Genomic DNA, 20738 nt, shown 5'->3' with positions numbered 1-20738 from the left:
ATCCATTATCTCTGATAAGAAATACAATCATTAAATTTTATTACCTTTGTCAAATAACCCATTACCTTTAACATAATAAAAAATAAAATCAAATTAAAAACTATCCAAAAAATTTTGAAATTTCAAAAATTTAAAGTTTAAATTTAACACAAATTATTTATAAATATATTTAAATTTCATTGACCAATTCTCTACATTTTCATATTAAACGAAATGACTAGCAAAAATACTGATCTTTTCAATCGGTGCTTATATTAAATTGTTGGACACATTTGACAATAAAAATAATAATTCTTAAGTTATATTGTTAATATATTTATTTAATACGTTTTATTATATTACAATTCTTTTTAATATTATTTTTAATTAATATACTCTCTCCGTCCAATTAGAAAGTATACATGTTTCTATTCTGGGACGTCCAATTACAAAGTAAATGTGGACAAAAAATTGTGTTATTTTTAATAAACACAAAATTTGTACAAATTATATTTGATTTGAATTTAAAGCGGGTTCTATTCTCTAAATGGGTCCTTTGATTCTCCTTCCGGATGAATTTATTTTCCAACTTGGTTTTCTATGGCTTCTTTGATCCGAAGAGATTTGGTCTTCGGTTTGATTCTGCCGGCTTTTGGAGGGTTTTGGTCTCCGTGCGGGCGATTTGATCGGTAGCTTTGGATTTGATGTCTTTTTTTAGACGATCCGAGGCTTTGATCTTTGATTTGGCTTTGCCGCTTTTGGAGGACTTTGGTCTCCATGTTGGCGATCTGATCGTCGTCTTTGGATTTGTTGTCTTCTTTAGACGATCCGCGACTTTGACCTTTGCTTTGGCTTTGCCGCTTTTGGAGGACTTTGGTCTCCGCGTTGGCGATTTGATCGTCGGCTTTGGATTTGATTTCTTCTCTAGATGATCCGCGATTTTGACCTTTACTTTGGCTTTGCTGCTTTTGGAGGACTTTGGTCTCCGTATTGGCGATTCGATCATCGGCTTTGGATTTGATGTCTTCTTTAGACGATCCGCAACTTTGATCTTTAGTTTGCCTTTTCCGCCTTTTGGAGAGCTTCGGTCTCCGTGTGGGCGATTTGATCCTCAGCTTTGGATTTGATGCCTTCTTTGGACGATCCGCAGCTTTGATCTTTGATTTGTCTTTGCCGTTTTTGGAGGGTTTTGGTCTCCGTGTGGGTGATTTGATCCTAAACTTTGGATTTGATGTCCTCTTTAAACGATCCGCAACTTTGATCTTTGAGAATGTGGATTTGGTGCTCCATAACGTTTTTGGCGGCGTGTCCCTTTGACTTTTGGATTGAAGAGGGCCTAGTTTGCTTTGGTGAAGAACGCGATGAACACGTCGAAGCTTTGAGAGGAACTTTGTAAAGCTTCCCTTGGCTTTGACGAATTCTTCGACGGCTTTGAGAGCTTTAATCCTTCCTCCGGCTTGGACATACGACGAAGAACGTTAACTTCATCGATTCGTCAACCAATATTGGATCATTTGTCCAAATTAGTGACTTTCGACGAAGAACGCTTCGAAGGACACGAAGAACATGAAGAACAATACAGAGAGAGTTTAGAGATTTACCCCTTTGCTTGAATCCTCGATGCAACTTCGGTGTGTCAAATGAACTGGCCATGACTCCTATTTATAGGGGAGGGCGGCCTTGGCTTCCTTTTCGGATGGTGCTACGTGGATGGAAAGATTTTATAATCTTTCCTTTTCCATCGGATGCCGTTTTTCATTCTTGACGGATTTGATTGTGCACCTTGCTTTCTCGCCAAAATCTTTATATTATTGCCCTTTTTTGAAGATATTAATTCATATACTTCATTTATTGACAAGATCTTTATATCATTGCCTTGTTTGGAAGATATTAATTTATATACTTCCTTTATTGACAAGATTAATTTATTTTGCTGCCAAATTTACTATGGCTCTATTTATGCACGTAATATTTGTACGATATCTTCCATTTTAAGCAGATTTTTGCATTAATGGTTGATATTTATTGTACAAAAATTAACATGTGTGCATAATTAAATACCATATATTTATTTTATTGGAATTTTATTTTCTTCCAAAATACATGATATTTAATTGATTTTAGACATATATTTTTAGTGTCTACAGTAAACATTTCATTAAATACCTTACTTTTTTCCACAAATACCCCTATTTTACATCACATCATTACTTTTACACCAAAAAGCAAGGGAAAAATGTCATTACACTACTTTTAACTACCCACTTTTTTTGTGGACGGAGGGAATATATTGATTTATTTCGAATAATTTTAATTATTAAGATTTATATAGAGTAATATTTTAAAAGTTAAAATATAATATTATATAATAATATTATTAGATAATAAATATATATAAAAATATGTATAAATAAATAAATTATTATATATATTATTATAATAAAAATATATAGAAATAAATAAATTATTATGAATTTATAAAATAGTAAAAATAATGTGTTATAGGTGATCTAGTATAACCGGTGATAAATAAAATAATTTGAATATTGAGATAAATATGATGCGGATAAGAAATAAAAGAGATAATGAGGTAAAAATAACAACTATAGAGGATACTCTGTTACAATTACCTTCTCGATTACCTCTCTCATTACCTTTGTAGTTTTTGTTATAACAAGTGTATTACCCCTGTGAGGAAATATAGTTAATATCAATATAGTTAATATCAATTTATTACATTTATCAAGAACAAAAACTCGTTACCTCTATAAAAATAATAAATAAATAATTGGTTAATTAATTATAACTTAAAATTTAAAAAATTAAATTTAACAATAATTTATTTATATAAATACAAATTCAAATTTATTTTAAAAGATCACAACTCACCTACATATTTTTTAATAATTTCTTTTATATATCCAATTTTAATATTTAAATATTTTTAAATTTTTATATTCAATCTATTTTCAACTAATTCTTTAACAAAATTATCAAAAACGAAAAAAATATTCCGCCAATATATTAATTCGAATTTATTTCAATCATTCAGATTTTTAAATGCAATTAATTTTAATATTTTATAATATAAAATTTATATAATTTTATTATATTTTATATAAATTAATATTTTACATAATAAATATTATTATATATTAGGATTAGATAATAAAAATATATAAAAATAAATAATTATGATGAATTTCATAAAAATATAAAGATAATAAATAAAAGTGACAGATACTATAATGCGTGTTAAAAGAAGTAATTTAAATATTGATGTAAATATGACGTGAACGAGAGAGATTAAAAAAGTAATGCACTAAACACATTGACAATAACGAATACTCTAAATTAACAAATCTAACCATTATACTATTATTTAATTATATATATATATATATATTTATAAAATCGGCCCGAGCGAAATTAGGTAGGCAAGGGAGGGCTCCTGCACCTCCCCAATCCCACCCCTTATTTTATTTATATAATTTTTAAATTATATATAGTAAAAAAATATTAAAATTTTGTTATAAAAAACATTTTTTTACGGTAATCATATAATTTGATATTTTTAATAAATATTAAATAATTTTTATATTTTAGTATTCAATATATCGGTATATACAAATAATTCAAATATATTGATACTAAAATCATTATTTTAAATTTTAGTATTTGAGTATGAAATGATATATGTCGATATTATACTAAAATTCTGGTATGGTATCAATATATATTTATCATATTAATTTTTCGGTATATTGAATTTTCGAAAAACAAAATATCTCTCATTTTATTTGAGTTTTGGTTCCGCCACTGGGCAGACACGGCCCAGTATCAATGACCAAGGACATGGCCCAGTTCATTGTTGTGTCGAGTGACAAACGGTCTAAAATTTTCAAATTTATTGTTTTAAATATTAGCATGTATCAAATTCAAAATCAAATTTTTGAATTGTCTATTTTGACCTGTTTAATTCAACACTGTGTTGTCTCAAATATCTTATGAGATTTTGTTAATATGGGAATTTTATTAATTTTAATTATTATTTTATTGACTATAAAATTTATTTACTTTTTAATTAATAGTGTCATTTTGTTTTTGTATTTTTTCTTTAATTTATAAAAATCAATAAATGCAAAAATATATTGTTGTTATACGTATATACCTGCACATAGGTATCGTGGATGCTTCTGCATAATTAGGGATGTTAACAGCGCGGGTTCGGAACAGGTTTTGCAGACCCCGATACCCACTAGAAAATATTAGGATTCAAGACCCACCCCGCCCCACTTCAACCCAGCCCCATGATCCGTTCCGCCCCGAATCCTCCGGGTTCGAAGCCAACCCAACAAACCCGCTTTTTTTTTAAAGAAAAGAATAAAATAAACTTTTTTAAAAATAATTTAATAGTAAAAAAAAGTATGCGATAAAGCACCAAAAAATTATAGTTCTGAAAATAAGAAAAATCAAATATTTGACAATAGTCTGCAACGATGTGGTTAGCAGGAGAAGTGTAAGAAAAACAAATGCAAACACAAATTTGATTTAAATTTAAAATTATATTTTATGTTTAAATTTTTTTAAATAAAAAAATAATATAATTTATATTGTATAAAAATATAAATAAATTATAATAATTATTAAAATAGCCGGGTTTGGGATTCGGGTTTAGGTCCAGGGAGGGGCGAATTTTTAGTAAAACTCGAACTCGCTCTGAACCCGGCCGGATTTAAAATAAGAGTAAAAATTATTTTTGGTCCCATTCAATATCAAAATTATCAATTTTGGTCCCATTAAAAAAAAATTATCAATTTTAGTCCCACTCAAATGAAAATTTATCAATTTTAGTCCCAAAATGGCTGTATTGGATGACTCAGAAGGTGACTGGGCGTTCCAGGCAGCCAACACGGCCGTGTTGGTCTCAATATGGCCGTGTTGATTACCCTGCACTTCTGAACACGGCCGTGTTCCTATCCGTGTTCTGAAGACAGCCTTATTCCTGCCCATGTTCTCAACACAGCTGTGTTCGCTGTGTTCTAGGCCATGTTCCTGCCCATGTTCTCAATACAGCCATGTTTTAGGCCATGTTCACGACCATGTTTTCAATATAATCATATTATAGGTCATATTTATTATTTTTTTCATATTTTTTACTATTATTTTATAATATAAAAAATAATCAATTTTTAATATTTTTAAAATATATAAAAATAATAATATTTTAAAATAATACTCCCTCCATCTCACGCTGGATATCTGGGTCACTGTAGACACGAGAATTTAGGATAAATATAATTAGTAGATAATTAAGAATAGATTAGTAAAAATAATTATCATATAACATAAATAATTATAAATTAAGATTAAAATAACTCATTAGTTTAATTAAAATTAAAATTAAATTAAAAAATAGTGTGTAATTATTTTCCAAAAAAAACGAAAGTGACATGGGATGTGAGACGGATATAAACGGCAATGTGGACATGAAAGTGGGACGGAGAGAGTATTATTAAAAACTATATTAATATATTATTATTTTTATATATTTTAAAAATATTAAAAATTGATTATTTTTTATATTATAAAATAATTGTAAAAAATATTTTTGTTAAATTATAAATATATATATCAAATAATTTTAACCAAAAAGTGAAAATAATAATAAATATGACATAAAATATGATTATATTGAAAACATGGTCGTCAACATGGCCTAGAACATGGCTGTGTTGAGAACATGAGCATGAACATGACCTAGAACATGGCTGTCTTGAGAACATAAACATGAACATGGGTAGGAACATGGCTGTGTTCAGAACACGGGCAAAAACACGGCCGTGTTCGGAAGTGCAAGGTAATCAACACGGCTGTGTTGGCTTCCTGGAACGCCCAGTCACCTTCTGAGTCATCCAACACGGCCGTGTTCAGTCCCAGTCAACCATTTTGGGATTAAAATTGATAAATTTTCATTTGAGTGGGACTAAAATTGATAATTTTTTTTTGAATGAGACCAAAATTGATAATTTTGATATTGAATAGGACCAAAAATAATTTTTTCTCTTAAAATAAAATAGATGTTGTTAACTTTCAACTTGTACAAATCTATATCAAAGGATATTTTCAAGATATATATCGTAATACTAATATATATCTTATTGTACGGATGGTCATATAAAATGACTTTTTTGCCACCACGACTATGGTACTAATTATCAGAGCTAACTTTCATTTTTGATCTAAATATATGATTTTAAGATGTACTTTGGACTAAAAATAGCAATTTCATCGTTGTATGTATTTTTTGTTGGTAAAAGTTTTTATTTGATTTTTGTTCCTTCCTCCACTGAAAAAATTGTTTTCATATATATATATATATATATATTTATTTATATTCATATAATTTAATTTTAAAAATAAATTATAAATAAAAAGTACATTAATATGCATATTATTTTGCAGAGAATAATTTTTTTTTTCATAATACAAAAACTTAAGAAAACTAAAAAATTATAATTAAATAATTTATAATTTATTTAATCTTTTAAAATTAATTAGTTATCTTTACTTTAATTTATAATCATTTGTATTATATTTTAATTAATTTAACTAATACATTCTTAATATTAAATAATCATAACAAAGAACTTATAGAATATTCAATATAACCAATAAATATGCATTAAATTCACTTTTCAACATAACAAATATGTTATGGAAAATCTATTCTATTTCTATTATAATGCCTCTTTGATACAAACTCTATAAAAATAACTTTTTTAAAGGCACAAATAATATCTTATTTTTATATAATTTTTAAATACACATATATGTATATATATCTATAATAATCTTTCAACTTTAAACCAAGAAAGTATATATTAAAATATATTTTTTTCTATAAAGAAACATTTATTTGTTCTTTTGTATTTTTAAGTTACATTTTTTTTTTACTATTTTCTTAGAAAAATATTATATTCGATACATATTTGTCATATAGAAAATATCATATCAACCACATCAAAACCAAAAATATAAGACAAAATACACACATTATGTAATTTCACAACCTTCTCGTTAGAGCTGTCACAACATGAAAAACCATTTACTATTATACTTCATTCGTCCCTTAACAATCTATTCATTTTTTCATTTTGATCTGTACCATAACAAAATATTCATTTTTTTAATCTTTTTATCTTTATTTCTGCTACATTCTAATATAATACTAATATTTCTTCTAAAACTCCGTGCAAAAAATAAATGAATATATAAATATGAGACAAAGTACTATTTTTTAAGCTGAGTTGTCTTAATGAAAAACACTGTAGATCTTAGAGCATATGCAATGGCTTACCCATAAATTTGCCTCTACTAGCTGATGTGGAGGCGAAGTGGCTCTGTTTAGAATCCGACACAAGTGTCAAAATGTAAAAATCACACAATAGTTTATACACAATTAGATAATCTTCAAAGCTTAAAGAATTACTTCACTGACACGAGGCCAAATCTTGCCATTATTTTGCCTATATTTGCAAACCATTTGATGATAAGTTTTGCTGGATGCAATATAAAAAGCCTCGTTATGATCGAAGACCATCTATTTTGCAGGCCACTAGACATGCTCTTACCATAAAACAACAAAAGAAAGAACTCAAAATAGTTATCTATGCATGAAACTATTAACTATACATCATTCATACCACAACAGTGTATGCTTTATGCTTGCGTAGATCACAAAAGGAACTCCCGAATTCGCACAGGTCGTTTCACGGCGTTTGTGAACCCCTAAGCAAAACAGAGGAAAATATTATCATTAAGGAGAATAGCACAGTGTCCAGCATCAGCAAAGATTCTGGGATTGTTTAATCGAGAGTGATATAAAGATACGTGTAGAGGTGCGATGAGAAGCGTTAGATCATCAGTTTAGGGCCCGACGTAGATGGTGTGATCTCTAAAATGGGATGCAGATCATGTAGTTTTTCAGCTTCATATGCATTAAGGAACTAAGTAAAAGTGGCAGCAAATACCTCATTAAATTTAAACAACAAAGGGTGTGAAGCTCCTGCCCTTTTTGCAGGTTCCTGTGTGGCGTCGCTGGTGACTTGAGAGTCGCCTTCATTGCTCACTTTGCTACGCCTGATCAAGATTCATGATAAATGTTCCGAAGCAAAACAAAAAAATAAAATAAATACTCCTAAATGGTAGTACTATGACAGGAAGCTCGAAGATTCTCTAAGTTTACATTAACTTTAGAATGTTTTTGTAATAGATTTCATCAGTTATGCTTGCTAGTTTACTTGAACCAATATGTTCAAAATGCACAGAAACGACTATAGAAATGAAATTGATTCGAGAAATGATGGCTGATCATACCGAGTGAAGAAACTTGTCAGGTCACCAGAACGCTTTTTGGATCTTTCTGCTGGTTTTGCTTTCTGAACCGTAGAACTAGTTGACTCAGAAACATTTTTATAAGTTCCCGTTTTATTGGAAGTAGGACTTTTCTCACTCCTTTTCTTTTCAGCCGATCCATTCGTAGAACTAGATTTAGATAATAATCTGCTTTCAGTATTAATATTTCCTGCCCCGTGATTCTCTTGCATGTGCATATTGCCAGTTTTGGATAGGCTACTCCGCAGGATTTTTTGCTTTTCCACCTACAAGTCATGCGCAAAACTAGTCCATCACAATAATCTAAATTAAGACATCGATAACTGTAACTTAGAGCTTTAATATAAGAAGTTGGTGAACTTAAGTCACAAATGACCATTATATATGTATCTTGAAAAAAGATGACAATGCGTAATACATCTAGAGAAACTAAAAATAAGGTATATTGATCTAAGGATCATATTTTTGTTCTCGAAATTCAGAGCTTGTTCTGCTCTTGACCTCAAGATTAGAGAACTACAGACTTCCTGTGTGGAGAAAAAAAAAAAAAAAAAAAAGCAGAAGAAGAGAATGGAGAAAAAAAAAAAAAAGGCAGAAGAAGAGAATGGAGAAAAAAAAAAAAAAAGGCAGAAGAAGAGAATCGAATAACAATATAACATACTCGCCAAAATTCAAAACATGGATAGAAAGGCACTAGTCTAGGTAAGTAGTGTTAACAATATATGAATTATAACTTTTACGGTACATTTTGCACTATAACAAATGAATAAGCATTTGACGAACATCAATACAAATTTAGCCTTAATGAATTGCAGTGCGAAACACAATACAACAAGATTTGGTTACTCTGCCAATATTAAGACAAGACTGTCGAAAATATATGCTCTTAGCAACCAGGTATAACTAAAATATAAATGACAGTCAAGTTATACAGAAAAATATTATTATAACTTAAAATACAGATTTCACCCAATCAAATAGGCTTACATTGGATCTAATTTGATTTCCTTGGTACTTTATACTAAGAAGATATACAAGTCAATGAGAGAATTCAAGCCATCTAATCATATATCTAGAACTGGCAGTGTAGTCTTTGGAATTCCACATCAAAAGCAAGATAACAATTATTTTAAGCTTTACTAAAATTTCTGGGAAAGGCAGATAAAGATGAATTAAGAGGACGAAACTCAAGTAAAAATCAGTAGCTCTATGCACGTTTAGATGTGCGTGTGTAAAACAAACTTGGGCTAGTATGCTTCACACTTATGCAAAGACAATTATTCACAGCTAACAGTATTGATACAATGCTACTATTTCATAGAGATTTTGCCCACTACAGTGAGAAAGGTATAATGATTAGTGGAGCGGCTACTCCAGAGCAAGTTCAACAACCAGTTTGTTCCATTTTCCATATCTTCTGGGGGATAAAGTGTTAAATGGATTAAAAATATAATATATATATATATATCACGTATCATGTTTTGTATGATATCAATAACAAAACAAAGGGAAATGAGAACTTTAATTCATTGTCAGTATTATTAATAATATGTTCGCATACAGCTTCCAAAACTTACCTCATGAACCAAGACCTGCTTCACTGCTAAGGCAAGTTCGAAATGACATGAATTGTAATCCTGGTGAACCAATTAATAAGGGTGAGACTTCCGACACAAAGTATATTCTATATATTAAAGGTACAACATCGAAAGATTGCATGGGCAGTATACTAACCTTGAAGCGTATAAATTCAGTAAGTGGTGGGTCAAGCGAAAGTGTGGTTACATCTAAAGCACTTTCATGTCTCAAACTAGCAGATTGACCAGATTTGACATTCTTGTATGTTATAGCATAGGAGACCATGCTATTTACCAACTGGTTTAAATCACTCTTCTCCTTTTCTGAAAGCAAATGAAATGCAACCTACAATAACAGCATGGATTCTTAAATGGGGTAAAGTGAAGAACTAGTGTGAACAAAGTAACGGTTAACTGTAAATTAATATGTAGGATTTCAAAATAAGGCATCTCAAATTCTTTATTTTTTTAAGGTGATGAAGCAGGAAAAATATGTTAGTTTTTGTCACACAGATTACAGGTCTCAATGTAGGCGGCGATAGGATGTGCAACATCGGAGAAATTGAATCTTCCACAAAGGAATTTGCTGACAAATGCCTTGAAATGTGAGGTAATATTTTGTTATGCCATGAGTGGAACATGTCCATCCTTTCAGAAAAAATTGTTCTGAGCCTGTTGAATGACAAGAGAAGACTAAAGTGGCATTTCAAAAGATATTGGTAGAAAAACAGAAATGAGTGAAATTTAGTTACCTTTGGAGTGACTTTGGCCATTCAATCTCTTTCTTCTCAACTTGAGCTATAAGATTATGTATATGTATGGCAATTGCTGGTTGATAAACTGTGAAAAGTATATCAAAAGCATATGTAGAATAAGACATGCATCATAAGAAAGTTGATTTAGCATGTGCAGATGTTTAGAACAAGGTTACCTTGAAGAGACATTTTCTGTGTTCGCATGATGTATCGATGAGTTATATCTGAAATCAATAGATTATCCAAACATTGCACCTGAAAGAAATTGGTCACTTTAATGTCTAATGAGATGACACGTGAACTTATTAAGATTAGGTATATAAAAATTGAGAAGCAAGTTAGACTTACAGTTTTTTGCATCACCGGATCAACAGAACGAAGCTGCAACATGTTTTCATGAACCCCCTCCAAAATTAAATCATAGTCACCACTGAGACCAATAAAAATAGGCACACAAAAACCATGTGAATCACGATCCATTACATTAGTTCTGAAAGATAAAAGATGGATTTCTGCTTACCGGTTAGATATCATAGTGTATAGAAAGTCAAAATCCCCAGACGTGCTGCAGCCAGAATTATCACATTTCTTGGACTGTTTCACCTTTCTCTTTTGGAAGATCTTCATATTGAGAAGAAGAAAAGGAGAAACTAGAATGATAAGCACAAAGAGCTTTGCTTTTTGGAAACAGTAACAAGGCATCCAGTGGACTTACTGCTTTCCATATATCGTAAGTACTTTTAGCTACATCCTTCCGACCAACCACTTGAGAACTGATCTCCATCTTAAACAGAAAATTGTTCTATCTATTAGCAAAACAGTATTTATTTTTTTGGTTTAATATTGAATCAGTTAGTATGAATGTAGCTATTAAGAAAACTGTGAACATGGTAGCTAGAAGCGCGGGGTGTTTTTGAGGTAGAATCAGCAGTCACAAGAAAATATAGAACTCATAATATAGGAGGGTGTCACATAAAAGTTGTACCACATTGAGGAGTTCCTTCTTCTTGTTGAGAAACTGAAGTGTGTTCAAGCATGAGCGTATATCACATTCTGAGAGGTAAATATTGAAATCAACTTACTGAACTTTGACATTTGGACCATCTAGATTACCAAATAAGTGGAAAGATTGAAGTAATCAAATATGAATGTCACATTTGCAATGTAAATGCATATGATGCTGATTTATTCCAAAAACCTTTGGACCTGTGAGACAAGCATGCAATCAGAAATAAAGACTAACCAGTATACTCTGCCAGGGCTGTCAGAGTATGAGAATTTGTCCTCATTCCTTCTTTATGACAAATATACTTCAACCTATCATTTAAAGTTATTCAATTGGGTCAGAAACCAGAGGCATTCTAATAAAATAGCCAGCATAATTAAGAACTCATACACTGGGGGTCAAGTGACTGAAACCAGCCAAATTTGTTGACTAAAATAATGCAAGTTTACATTGATTGTATCAATTATGAAATTAATACAATAAACGATGTGGTAGCATGAGATTTGTAAGGGATATTTAATTAATTGAGATATGGATTGAAAACCTAGATCCTGGACTTCCAAGAAGAGAGTGGAAGAATGAAATACTAATTATCAAAAGTAATATTCAAACCCCTGAGCATTAGGTTGTATTTTAAACTGTGCAAGAACCAATAATATGAAATAGGAAAATAAACCTGTTGATTATATTATAAGCATCCCAAAAAATAAATATAGTAGAGAACTGATATATCTTTTTTAATTGAAATATGCACGAATCATGTATTATCTTCTAGATGCATTGCTGATTAACAATCTGTAATCATTACAATATTCAACATAAAGAACCAGCATAAGATTGTAAACAATAATATGGGTACTAGCCCCAGAGAATAAGACATATTCCATACAAAGTCAACAACCAAGAAGAAAATTGGATAGAATTGATTGCTTGAACTAAGAAAAAAAAAAAAACAAAAAAAAACAATTGCACCTGTTTACAACACGACTTGCTGTTGGTTGGACAAAGATGTGAACCCTGCAATATGTAAATTGAACATTTTATTGTTGTACTTATTCAGCCATGTACATCCTTTCCCCAACTATAAATATATTGTAGGAAAAAAGCCATCCAATGTTTCAGGTACTGCATAATTTTCAGGAAAACTCTCACTCTTAATATAGTCAAAGATAGATGATAAAAACGCTTACTTTTAGTTGCAAATTTGAGATTACTTTTGGGGTGAGGATTCACTTATATTTGAATAAGAAAAATATATATCTTATCCATTTACTGCCCAAACTTTCATCAAAGAGAAAACAGGTATAACAACTAGGAACATACTTGGCCACTTGACGCAATGGCCTAAGGGCTGGTGCATATAGATCGTTACAAATACATATGACCTGCATATTACATGTAGTTATCTCAGATATCAATCTATATATATGAACAGAGTTTGAGAAGACATCATACTTACAGGCCTCAATAACCGTGAAGTACTTTGTTTCTCTCGGTTAGGCTTCCAACCAGAATTTGCCACATGAGAGACATTTCCTTTTCCACTGTCACTTTTCCTCTCAACGGAAGATAACTGCATCAAATTGGATCATGACATATTTTCATGAATAAGCATTCAATTCGAGATTGGAGAACCCCAGCGTGAATTTGGAGAGCACTAAAATAAACATGAACCGTTGATGTTCCACCAGTTTCAGTAAATTATAAGCCTGGGGCAGGATATGGCCATTTCAATACAATGAAGAAGCATGTGTATATAGGAATTTCCCATAGACTTTAAACTTCAACTCCAAATATGGGGACAAAAAATTGAAATTACAGCTGGGTAACTTTTGAAACATCAGACAATCTGGATTAATAAATATCAATTCATAATTAATATAAATACCTTTTCATTTGCACTATATAGGATGCATGCTGGTTTTAATTAAAATTAGCTATGACTAGGAACTTTTGCTTATCAACAGCCTATTAAACTAAGAAGAAAAGAAACTGCTCTAAGAGAATGCTACATCTAAATATACAAGAGAATGCATGTCTTGACTGAAACCAAAGGACAAATGTATACAAATATACAATCCATATGCCAACCCAAACAGTGAGATAAAAAGCTAGATCATGATGATGAGCAGCTGTTTATGTACCAAAGACAGCAGTGCTGGAAACTATAGGGTGCTCCTTTGTGTTTTCGCACTATGTGTGCTATAGTAAACCTTTTTCCAACCCCTTCCAAATATTTAATTAAACACATTTTTTTATTTAATGTATAACATAAAATATGTATCTTCTATTCAAAACTCACTTATTTTCCAGTAACAACATCATATCAAACCTATTTTTAAAACAATTCATAACGCCCCCAAACACAAAGGAACACAACCGATCAATCACAACACACAGATACTACAAAGCTTCTTGCTTGATTTACTTGGACAATATTTTGTGTTTTTTAGTATTATTAGGTAAGAGATAATCATTTGCAAAATTTATAACAAAATAATTGAATTAAAACAAGTAGATACAGTTAATACATATCGAACATTGACATGATTAAGGCATCCGAGTCATAATTACTTACCAAGCATATGTTTGCAAGTCAATGAGCAGAATTAAAGGGGGAAATACTACACATAAATTGTCCTGTAAAAACACAGTCAACAAACCCACAGCCAGAAGAGTAAAGTTGGTGTGACCTACCAATTTAAGAATTACATCCACAGCACCTTTCCCATCTCCCAGGGCACCATCTATTTCATCAATAACCTAAAATATCAGTTCCCAATGTTATCCAAGAGAAGCATAATAATATTATGAAAAGAAACCAAGGAAAAAGTAAACCATTTCCTAACAGAGATAATTAGACAATAAAACCAACCAAGCACTTTGGCTTTGAATCAGCAGTAACTGAATGCATTTGAACCACATCAAGGATTTTAGCTTCAATGGTTGAAGATGATCGATCATCACTTGCATTAATCTGTCATGGGGACAGAAAATTAGGCAAATTTATATTTGTGAAAAATATTTCATTCCAGTGGATCAGCAGCTTCTGTTTCACAACACACATTTGAATACAGTTTCAGCACCGAGTAGATAACAAGAATCATGGTTATTGGATATTTACTGAAGAAAAAGATTGCATGTGCACTTAGAATCAAAATTTAGTACTACCATATATCATTGCAATTAATGATGATTACGGTTTCAAAAAGTAATGCCACAAAAGGTTAAACTAGTAGGTAAGGTTCAAACATCCAGTTTAGAAAAGAAAATTAATACATTCAAGGATTTTTATGTTGAGAAAAAGTATTGGAAATGGCAGGAATAAAAAAAAATCGATAATAATAATTGTTATATGTACACTTGTTGAAGAAAGTATTGAGAAAGCAGTAAAACATTTTGGAGAAAAATGAAGAATTAAAATTGTTTTCGCGTTTCATTCTATGAATACATTTTTTTCATGTTTTCTTTTGTCCTCTTTGCATTTCCTTATTAGCAATATCAACAATTTCATTGTTCCCACCACAGTTGTCATACATGTAGAAAATTTTCTTCGTATGATGCACCATTAAAACGAATCTAACACAGAGATAGAAAATGCTCTAGAATTTACTTAATTTTTAGAGAACTTAATTAATCTCATAAAAAAGGAAAATTTAAAATATTCAAACCTCCACCGCGCGGTACCCACAATGCCTAGCAGCTACATGTGCAAGTGTTGTCTTTCCAAGCCCAGGAGGACCACAAAGCAACAGAATCTGTAACGATCAACTATTATTATTGCAAACATATATAAGAATGTGAGAAGATTTACATACAAAGTATGCTTACTATTAGTGATTAATTAATCTTTATATGTAAAGTACAACATGAAGGCCCAGAGTAAGCATGCTCAAATAAGTAATCTGGGCAAACGGTTTAAGGTGATTAAATTACCTGTTTGCATGTAAACCAAACTTTGCTGAGCATGAACATGATTGAATCCAAAATAAAATAAAATAAACTATCAATTGTTATCAAAAGTTAATGTAGGAAAAAAAATGTAAAAAAGAACAGAAATTTGAGTAAATTGAAATAGATAATGATAAAAAATCAGTGGAAAAGAGAACAAATATGATTATAGAAAAAATGCAGACATTGGAGGATAAAATGCTAAAAAGCAGTCAGCCATAACTGTGTAGAAAAAGCAGCTGTACATTGTGATTTAGTTCAATTTTCCAATGCATCACAAGCTTTAGCTTCTTAATATAATAATTTCACAGAGCGTCAATTCATTTATGCAATTTTTGGAGATATTTATGCATTTCATCAAAACCTTAAGATTTGTTTGGACTCACTCTTTGGATGTTTGAAAACAAAATGTGAAGTTCTACCCATGGAGAAAAAAGCCCATTAGGTTAATAAATATATCCCATGTTTTAGCGCCATCAACAATAGTTCTTCAATCATTGGAATTCAATGCAGACCTTACACATATATTCATTAAAAAGCTCAATCATATTATACTTTGCAAACACATTACACAAGAGAACAAAACTACTATTTGTAAAAATCATAACGAGTAGCAAAACAAGGATAGAATAGTTAACATCAACTAATCGGGTCAAATAATAATAGTTTATTGTGGAGTTGTAGAGGAATAATTGTGTATTGTGGAGTTGAAGGGCAATTCTTCAAAAGGGAAATAAATTAGATTCAAAGTAACAGTTTTGTATCATTGTATATTTATTTTTCATCTAAATGATCTAGATATTTGTTTGAATGAACCTAAACATTGTACAACAAAACATGGCAACAACAATGTGATAATAACCAGATTTTCTGTAGAGTTGTTGACACACATTTAAATTAAAATATCATAATATAGGAACTTTCTAGCACTTCTAATATATTTGGTGAAATCTGGAAATGAACTCATTAATAGCTAACTTTTGTAACTTTATTCTTACTACACATTTGATGTCCATGATAGTTACATTTTTCAAAGTAGATCTCAACAAGATTGATACATTTCATCGAATTGTAATAAGAAAAATTGATATTAAGATGCATGGACGCCATCTACAATTGATGGAATAATAAATAAAAAGAAAGAATCATAATATGTTCAATAGACTTAATTAATACACAATGTCACTATTATTGATTGTAAATAAGCCAATATGATTATCAATATTTCTCAATTCTTGTTTTCCTTGAGTTCCTTAACCATGACGAGACCTCTAGTAAGCTTAATCGGCACCTTCAGATTAGTACATTCAACATGGAAACTTTCCTTCAATGTGCTGTAAATCCGAACTATGCAGCTATGTCAGTTCCTAGTACAAAATAACTCTTTCATGAGCAGTTTTGACAGCTAGCTTGTAAATGAACTACTAATAACATGTTGTCGATCCATTGTAACAAAATGCATACTGCTGTAGAGAACATTTCTCAACTTTCTGAAGATCCATATGTTACATCAGCTTATATTATTGGCGTGATGGCCTTTTCTTGTAACATAACCTAACTATAGACACAGGGTACTAGTTCGTGCTACCTGTTGAATATTATTAAGCTTGAAATGAATGGGCTTATATTTCTTTATAGTTAAGTCCTCCTAGCATGGTCTTCGCTTGTTCCAGTCAACATTATTTATTACAATGTACATGGAAATATTTTTCATAAACGGATGGCTGTGGCTGTAGGCATATTTGAACATTCAATTTCCCAATGAAATATTATGTCGAATGGCATTACCTGCAATCTGGACTATAATAAGAGATGTATCATTCCATATTTATTTTTTGTTTAATCCCTTCAACACTATCAATTTCAAATATTTCAATCGGCAATGAACCTTCTAAAGCTAGAGCTCAAAAGTACAAAAGGTGCTAAGATAACAAAAGTAGAAGAACATGAAGGTGCAGCAACAAACCTTTTGCTCTGGAGGACCATGATTTTTCTGCTCCTTGTGCCATCTCTCCTGAATTCCCTGGGAAATATCGTTTTCTTTACCAGACTCATCTTCACCTTTCATTATCCCTCTGCTAAATTTGGTGTCAATGTTGTTTCCGAAATAATTCTTCTTGAATTGTCTAGAATGTTGGGAGCCAGAAGAATGTTGTCTCAAAGCAAACAAAACATCATCTGCAGTACTCTTTATTTCGGATCCATAAACACAGGAATCCCACTGTTTCAACCAAAGGAGAACCTGTTGCAAAGAGACCACAAAGGTTAAGTAATAACTACAAAATTTGGAAGTAGCGCTACCCTACTGACATCATTGAGAAATTTTTTATGAGTCTCATAAAAAACAAAAACTCTTAACAACCTCACGGTTTGTCTGCTCATCACTGAGGAGCTCCGTAAATGAACTTGGAGAATACTTATCCACCCAAAGTTGATCATTGATTAATTTTTCTTTTTGTTGAACTCCTTCAGTTGGATTAACACTTGCTTTCAAAGCCTTCACTCAAAAGAAAAAAAAGGATCACTGCCAAAAGCGCAGGAAATATAAACTACACATTCATAACATGTTTAGTGTTCCATGAATGTTAAAATATACTAATAGTTTCATTTCAAATGAACACGGAACTCCCTATTGTCCAAAGGTAACAAAAATTTACTTTATAGGTTAACAAATGCATGCAAAATAAATTAAACATCAAGCTATATTAATTTTCAATTATATCAACCATGAAAATTACATTAAATTGTTTTTTTAAAAAAAAAAATAAATAAAATTACAGCTTGAGACTGAGTAACATTGATTCTGTGAATTTAATGCTCAGAGAGCTTAGATTTACTATTTCAGCAAGAAGATGATTGGTGCATAACCAAAGCTCATCATACAAACAACTCATTTACTATTAGTTTTGCATGGTAGGTGAAGGTAGTATAAACAATGAAGCAATCATAAAAGAATTTTTCATAATTGTATAGCATTTCTAATTGCATTTTCACACAATTTGGTGAAAATTATTGTATGCGACCACCAAGTCAAATTTATGAGGTCTAAGTTGAACACTTATCTCATTACTAAAGAAGACAAACTATTATATTTCTGATCAAGAGAGAAGCAACCGGCACCAAATAGAAAGAGAAGTAACTTTGATATGAATTCTGAATACAAAATACCTCTTAGCAGCCCATCGATAAAAGACAAAAAACATACTGGATAAGCATAAAAGTAGACTAGTTCTTAGAGGAAATGGTGTACCCTTGTGAGTTCCTCCTGCTCAGCTTTTTGCATAAGAACTCTGACAGGTTCCTGAAGAAGTCCTGCAAGACCCCATTAGATGGCACCAATGATTACAAGCATTTATAGGGACATGTGATTTCATATTAGATAATGTAATACACAGTGATGTGTGCGTGGCAAAACACATAAAACAAAATGAAAAAATGAGAGTCAAAAAGACCAAAAGCCCTGAAGCACATAGCAACATGAAATTAGAAAGCAATGTACATACCAAGAACTACCATCTACCAACCCATAAAAAAATAATTAGAAAAAAAAAATGTATTTTCCTAAAAATGGGAGATTCTATCTCATAACACTGTACAAACTATTCAGAACTGTGAGCATTGCTCATCAAGTGACAATTTTTAACAACCCTGCAGATTGAGAAATTTAGATTACTTTGAAAAAACTCCCACAGGTATACTGGTTGTCAATGGATTCACTTCAGGTTAGCTCGTATTGCTGTTCTCACTAACGATCATTGAAAAAGCTTTCACTTGAAACTGACATGTAGGAAAAAGATATCGAAAAGAAGCAAGTCGACAATATAATCACCATGAGATTTTTCTCTATTCAAATTGAAACTGATTCACAACCGAATCCTCCACCATGAATCTTACATTCAGTCTGAAAAATCATCCATCAATCTATAGTATTTTTATAAGAAATCGAATACATATATATACACTCATTGTAAGAGATCACAATTACTTACCACTCAAAGCAACACTATTTGACACATTAGAAACACTAGAAAAAAACAAAAAAAAAATCCAAACATTGAAATGATTTCCCTCAGAAACATGCTACAGGAATGAACAAATCCTAATAAGCCAAAGAATTAGGGCTCAGATACTCACCATTGAAGCTACCTCGAAAATTCAGTTTCTTCTTCCTCTCCTCGTCATCCTTTTCTATTCTACACAGCTTCGCATACACTCTCTCTCCATCCAACCCTGTCACCGGCAGACAATCGCCATCTATCTCCGATGCAAATCGAGACACTATCCTCTCTTCTCTCTCCTCTTCCATCTCCTCCACAACATCCTCCGGCGGCAACTCTTTAATCCAGTCTTCGTCATCCTCCACAGCCCCCACATTCGCGCCATCACTCGCCGCATCCGGATCCAATCCCGGCCGCTCGATCTCAGCACGTTCCACATCCAACTCTTCTCCCACTTCAATCCGACTTCTCTTGCCACCGGAGCCATTCTCGTGCTCGATAGTGTCATCGACACATAAGGTTGTTGGAACGGAGTCAGATCGGACGCGTTTCTGGTTAATTTGAGACCGAGGCTTGAACGGCGAGGGCTTTGGAGGGAGGGTCAGAGTCGGTCGCTCGATAAGCCCATCCCTGTCGAGCTGCTCCGGTGACGAAGGCGGCTCGAAATCGTCTTCGAATTCATCCTCCAGAGTGTGAGATTCCAGCCATTCTAGCTCTTCCAAATCAGGAATATCCATTTTCTTCTTTCTTCCTATAGAGAAACTCTCTCTGTGCTGATGAAGAAATAATTGGCGGGAAATGGAAGATAGAAGAACAAGACAGTGGCGGCAAGTGAAGACGGGGTAGGTTCTGCTCCATGCGAGATGACAAAAGTACCCTTCCCATATGGATTGCGTCAATCTAAAACATGGGTAAATGTGTCATCTACAAAACTTAGATATTCCAAAAGCGTGGCTGCGCTTTTTATCATGTGAAACGCGTTTTTATGATATGCCCATAATACAAAAGGGGTTTGTTACCTTGTTTGCCCAACAAAAATTCTTCTAATACGATTTTAAATATACTTTTATAATTT

At 31.7% G+C, this 20738-nt stretch overlaps 1 protein-coding gene across 2 annotated transcripts; it reads right to left on the bottom strand.

The window, feature by feature from the left end:
- Window positions 1-7339: 7339 nt before the first annotated feature.
- On the bottom strand, window positions 7340-20541 carry LOC127242740 (uncharacterized). Of its 2 annotated transcripts, XM_051262418.1 has the most exons (23): window positions 19800-20540; window positions 18916-18977; window positions 18028-18162; window positions 17632-17907; window positions 15386-15472; window positions 14590-14691; window positions 14412-14477; window positions 13174-13287; window positions 13038-13099; window positions 12687-12731; window positions 11952-12025; window positions 11694-11761; window positions 11424-11492; window positions 11229-11329; window positions 11057-11138; window positions 10885-10963; window positions 10706-10793; window positions 10472-10625; window positions 10111-10299; window positions 9954-10013; window positions 8359-8642; window positions 8013-8121; window positions 7341-7770 (listed from the first exon to the last, which is right to left on the bottom strand). In XM_051262418.1, exons 1-23 carry the CDS (start codon window positions 20398-20400, stop codon window positions 7717-7719), a joined length of 2961 nt encoding a protein of 986 aa, XP_051118375.1. In that variant the 5' UTR covers window positions 20401-20540; the 3' UTR covers window positions 7341-7716. The 2 variants fall into 2 exon arrangements, with proteins under 2 accessions (XP_051118376.1, XP_051118375.1); XM_051262419.1 differs by lacking the exon at window positions 18028-18162 and having other exon boundaries at window positions 7340-7770; window positions 19800-20541.
- Between the last annotated feature and the right edge of the window lie 197 nt (window positions 20542-20738).

This window comes from Andrographis paniculata, unplaced genomic scaffold (genome assembly GCF_009805555.1).
Source record: "Andrographis paniculata isolate CXL003 unplaced genomic scaffold, ASM980555v1 Contig87END, whole genome shotgun sequence".
Classification (NCBI taxonomy): Eukaryota; Viridiplantae; Streptophyta; class Magnoliopsida; order Lamiales; family Acanthaceae; genus Andrographis; species Andrographis paniculata.
Note: the sequence above shows the minus strand (reverse complement) of the source record. Positions and strands in the feature narration are given on the sequence as shown.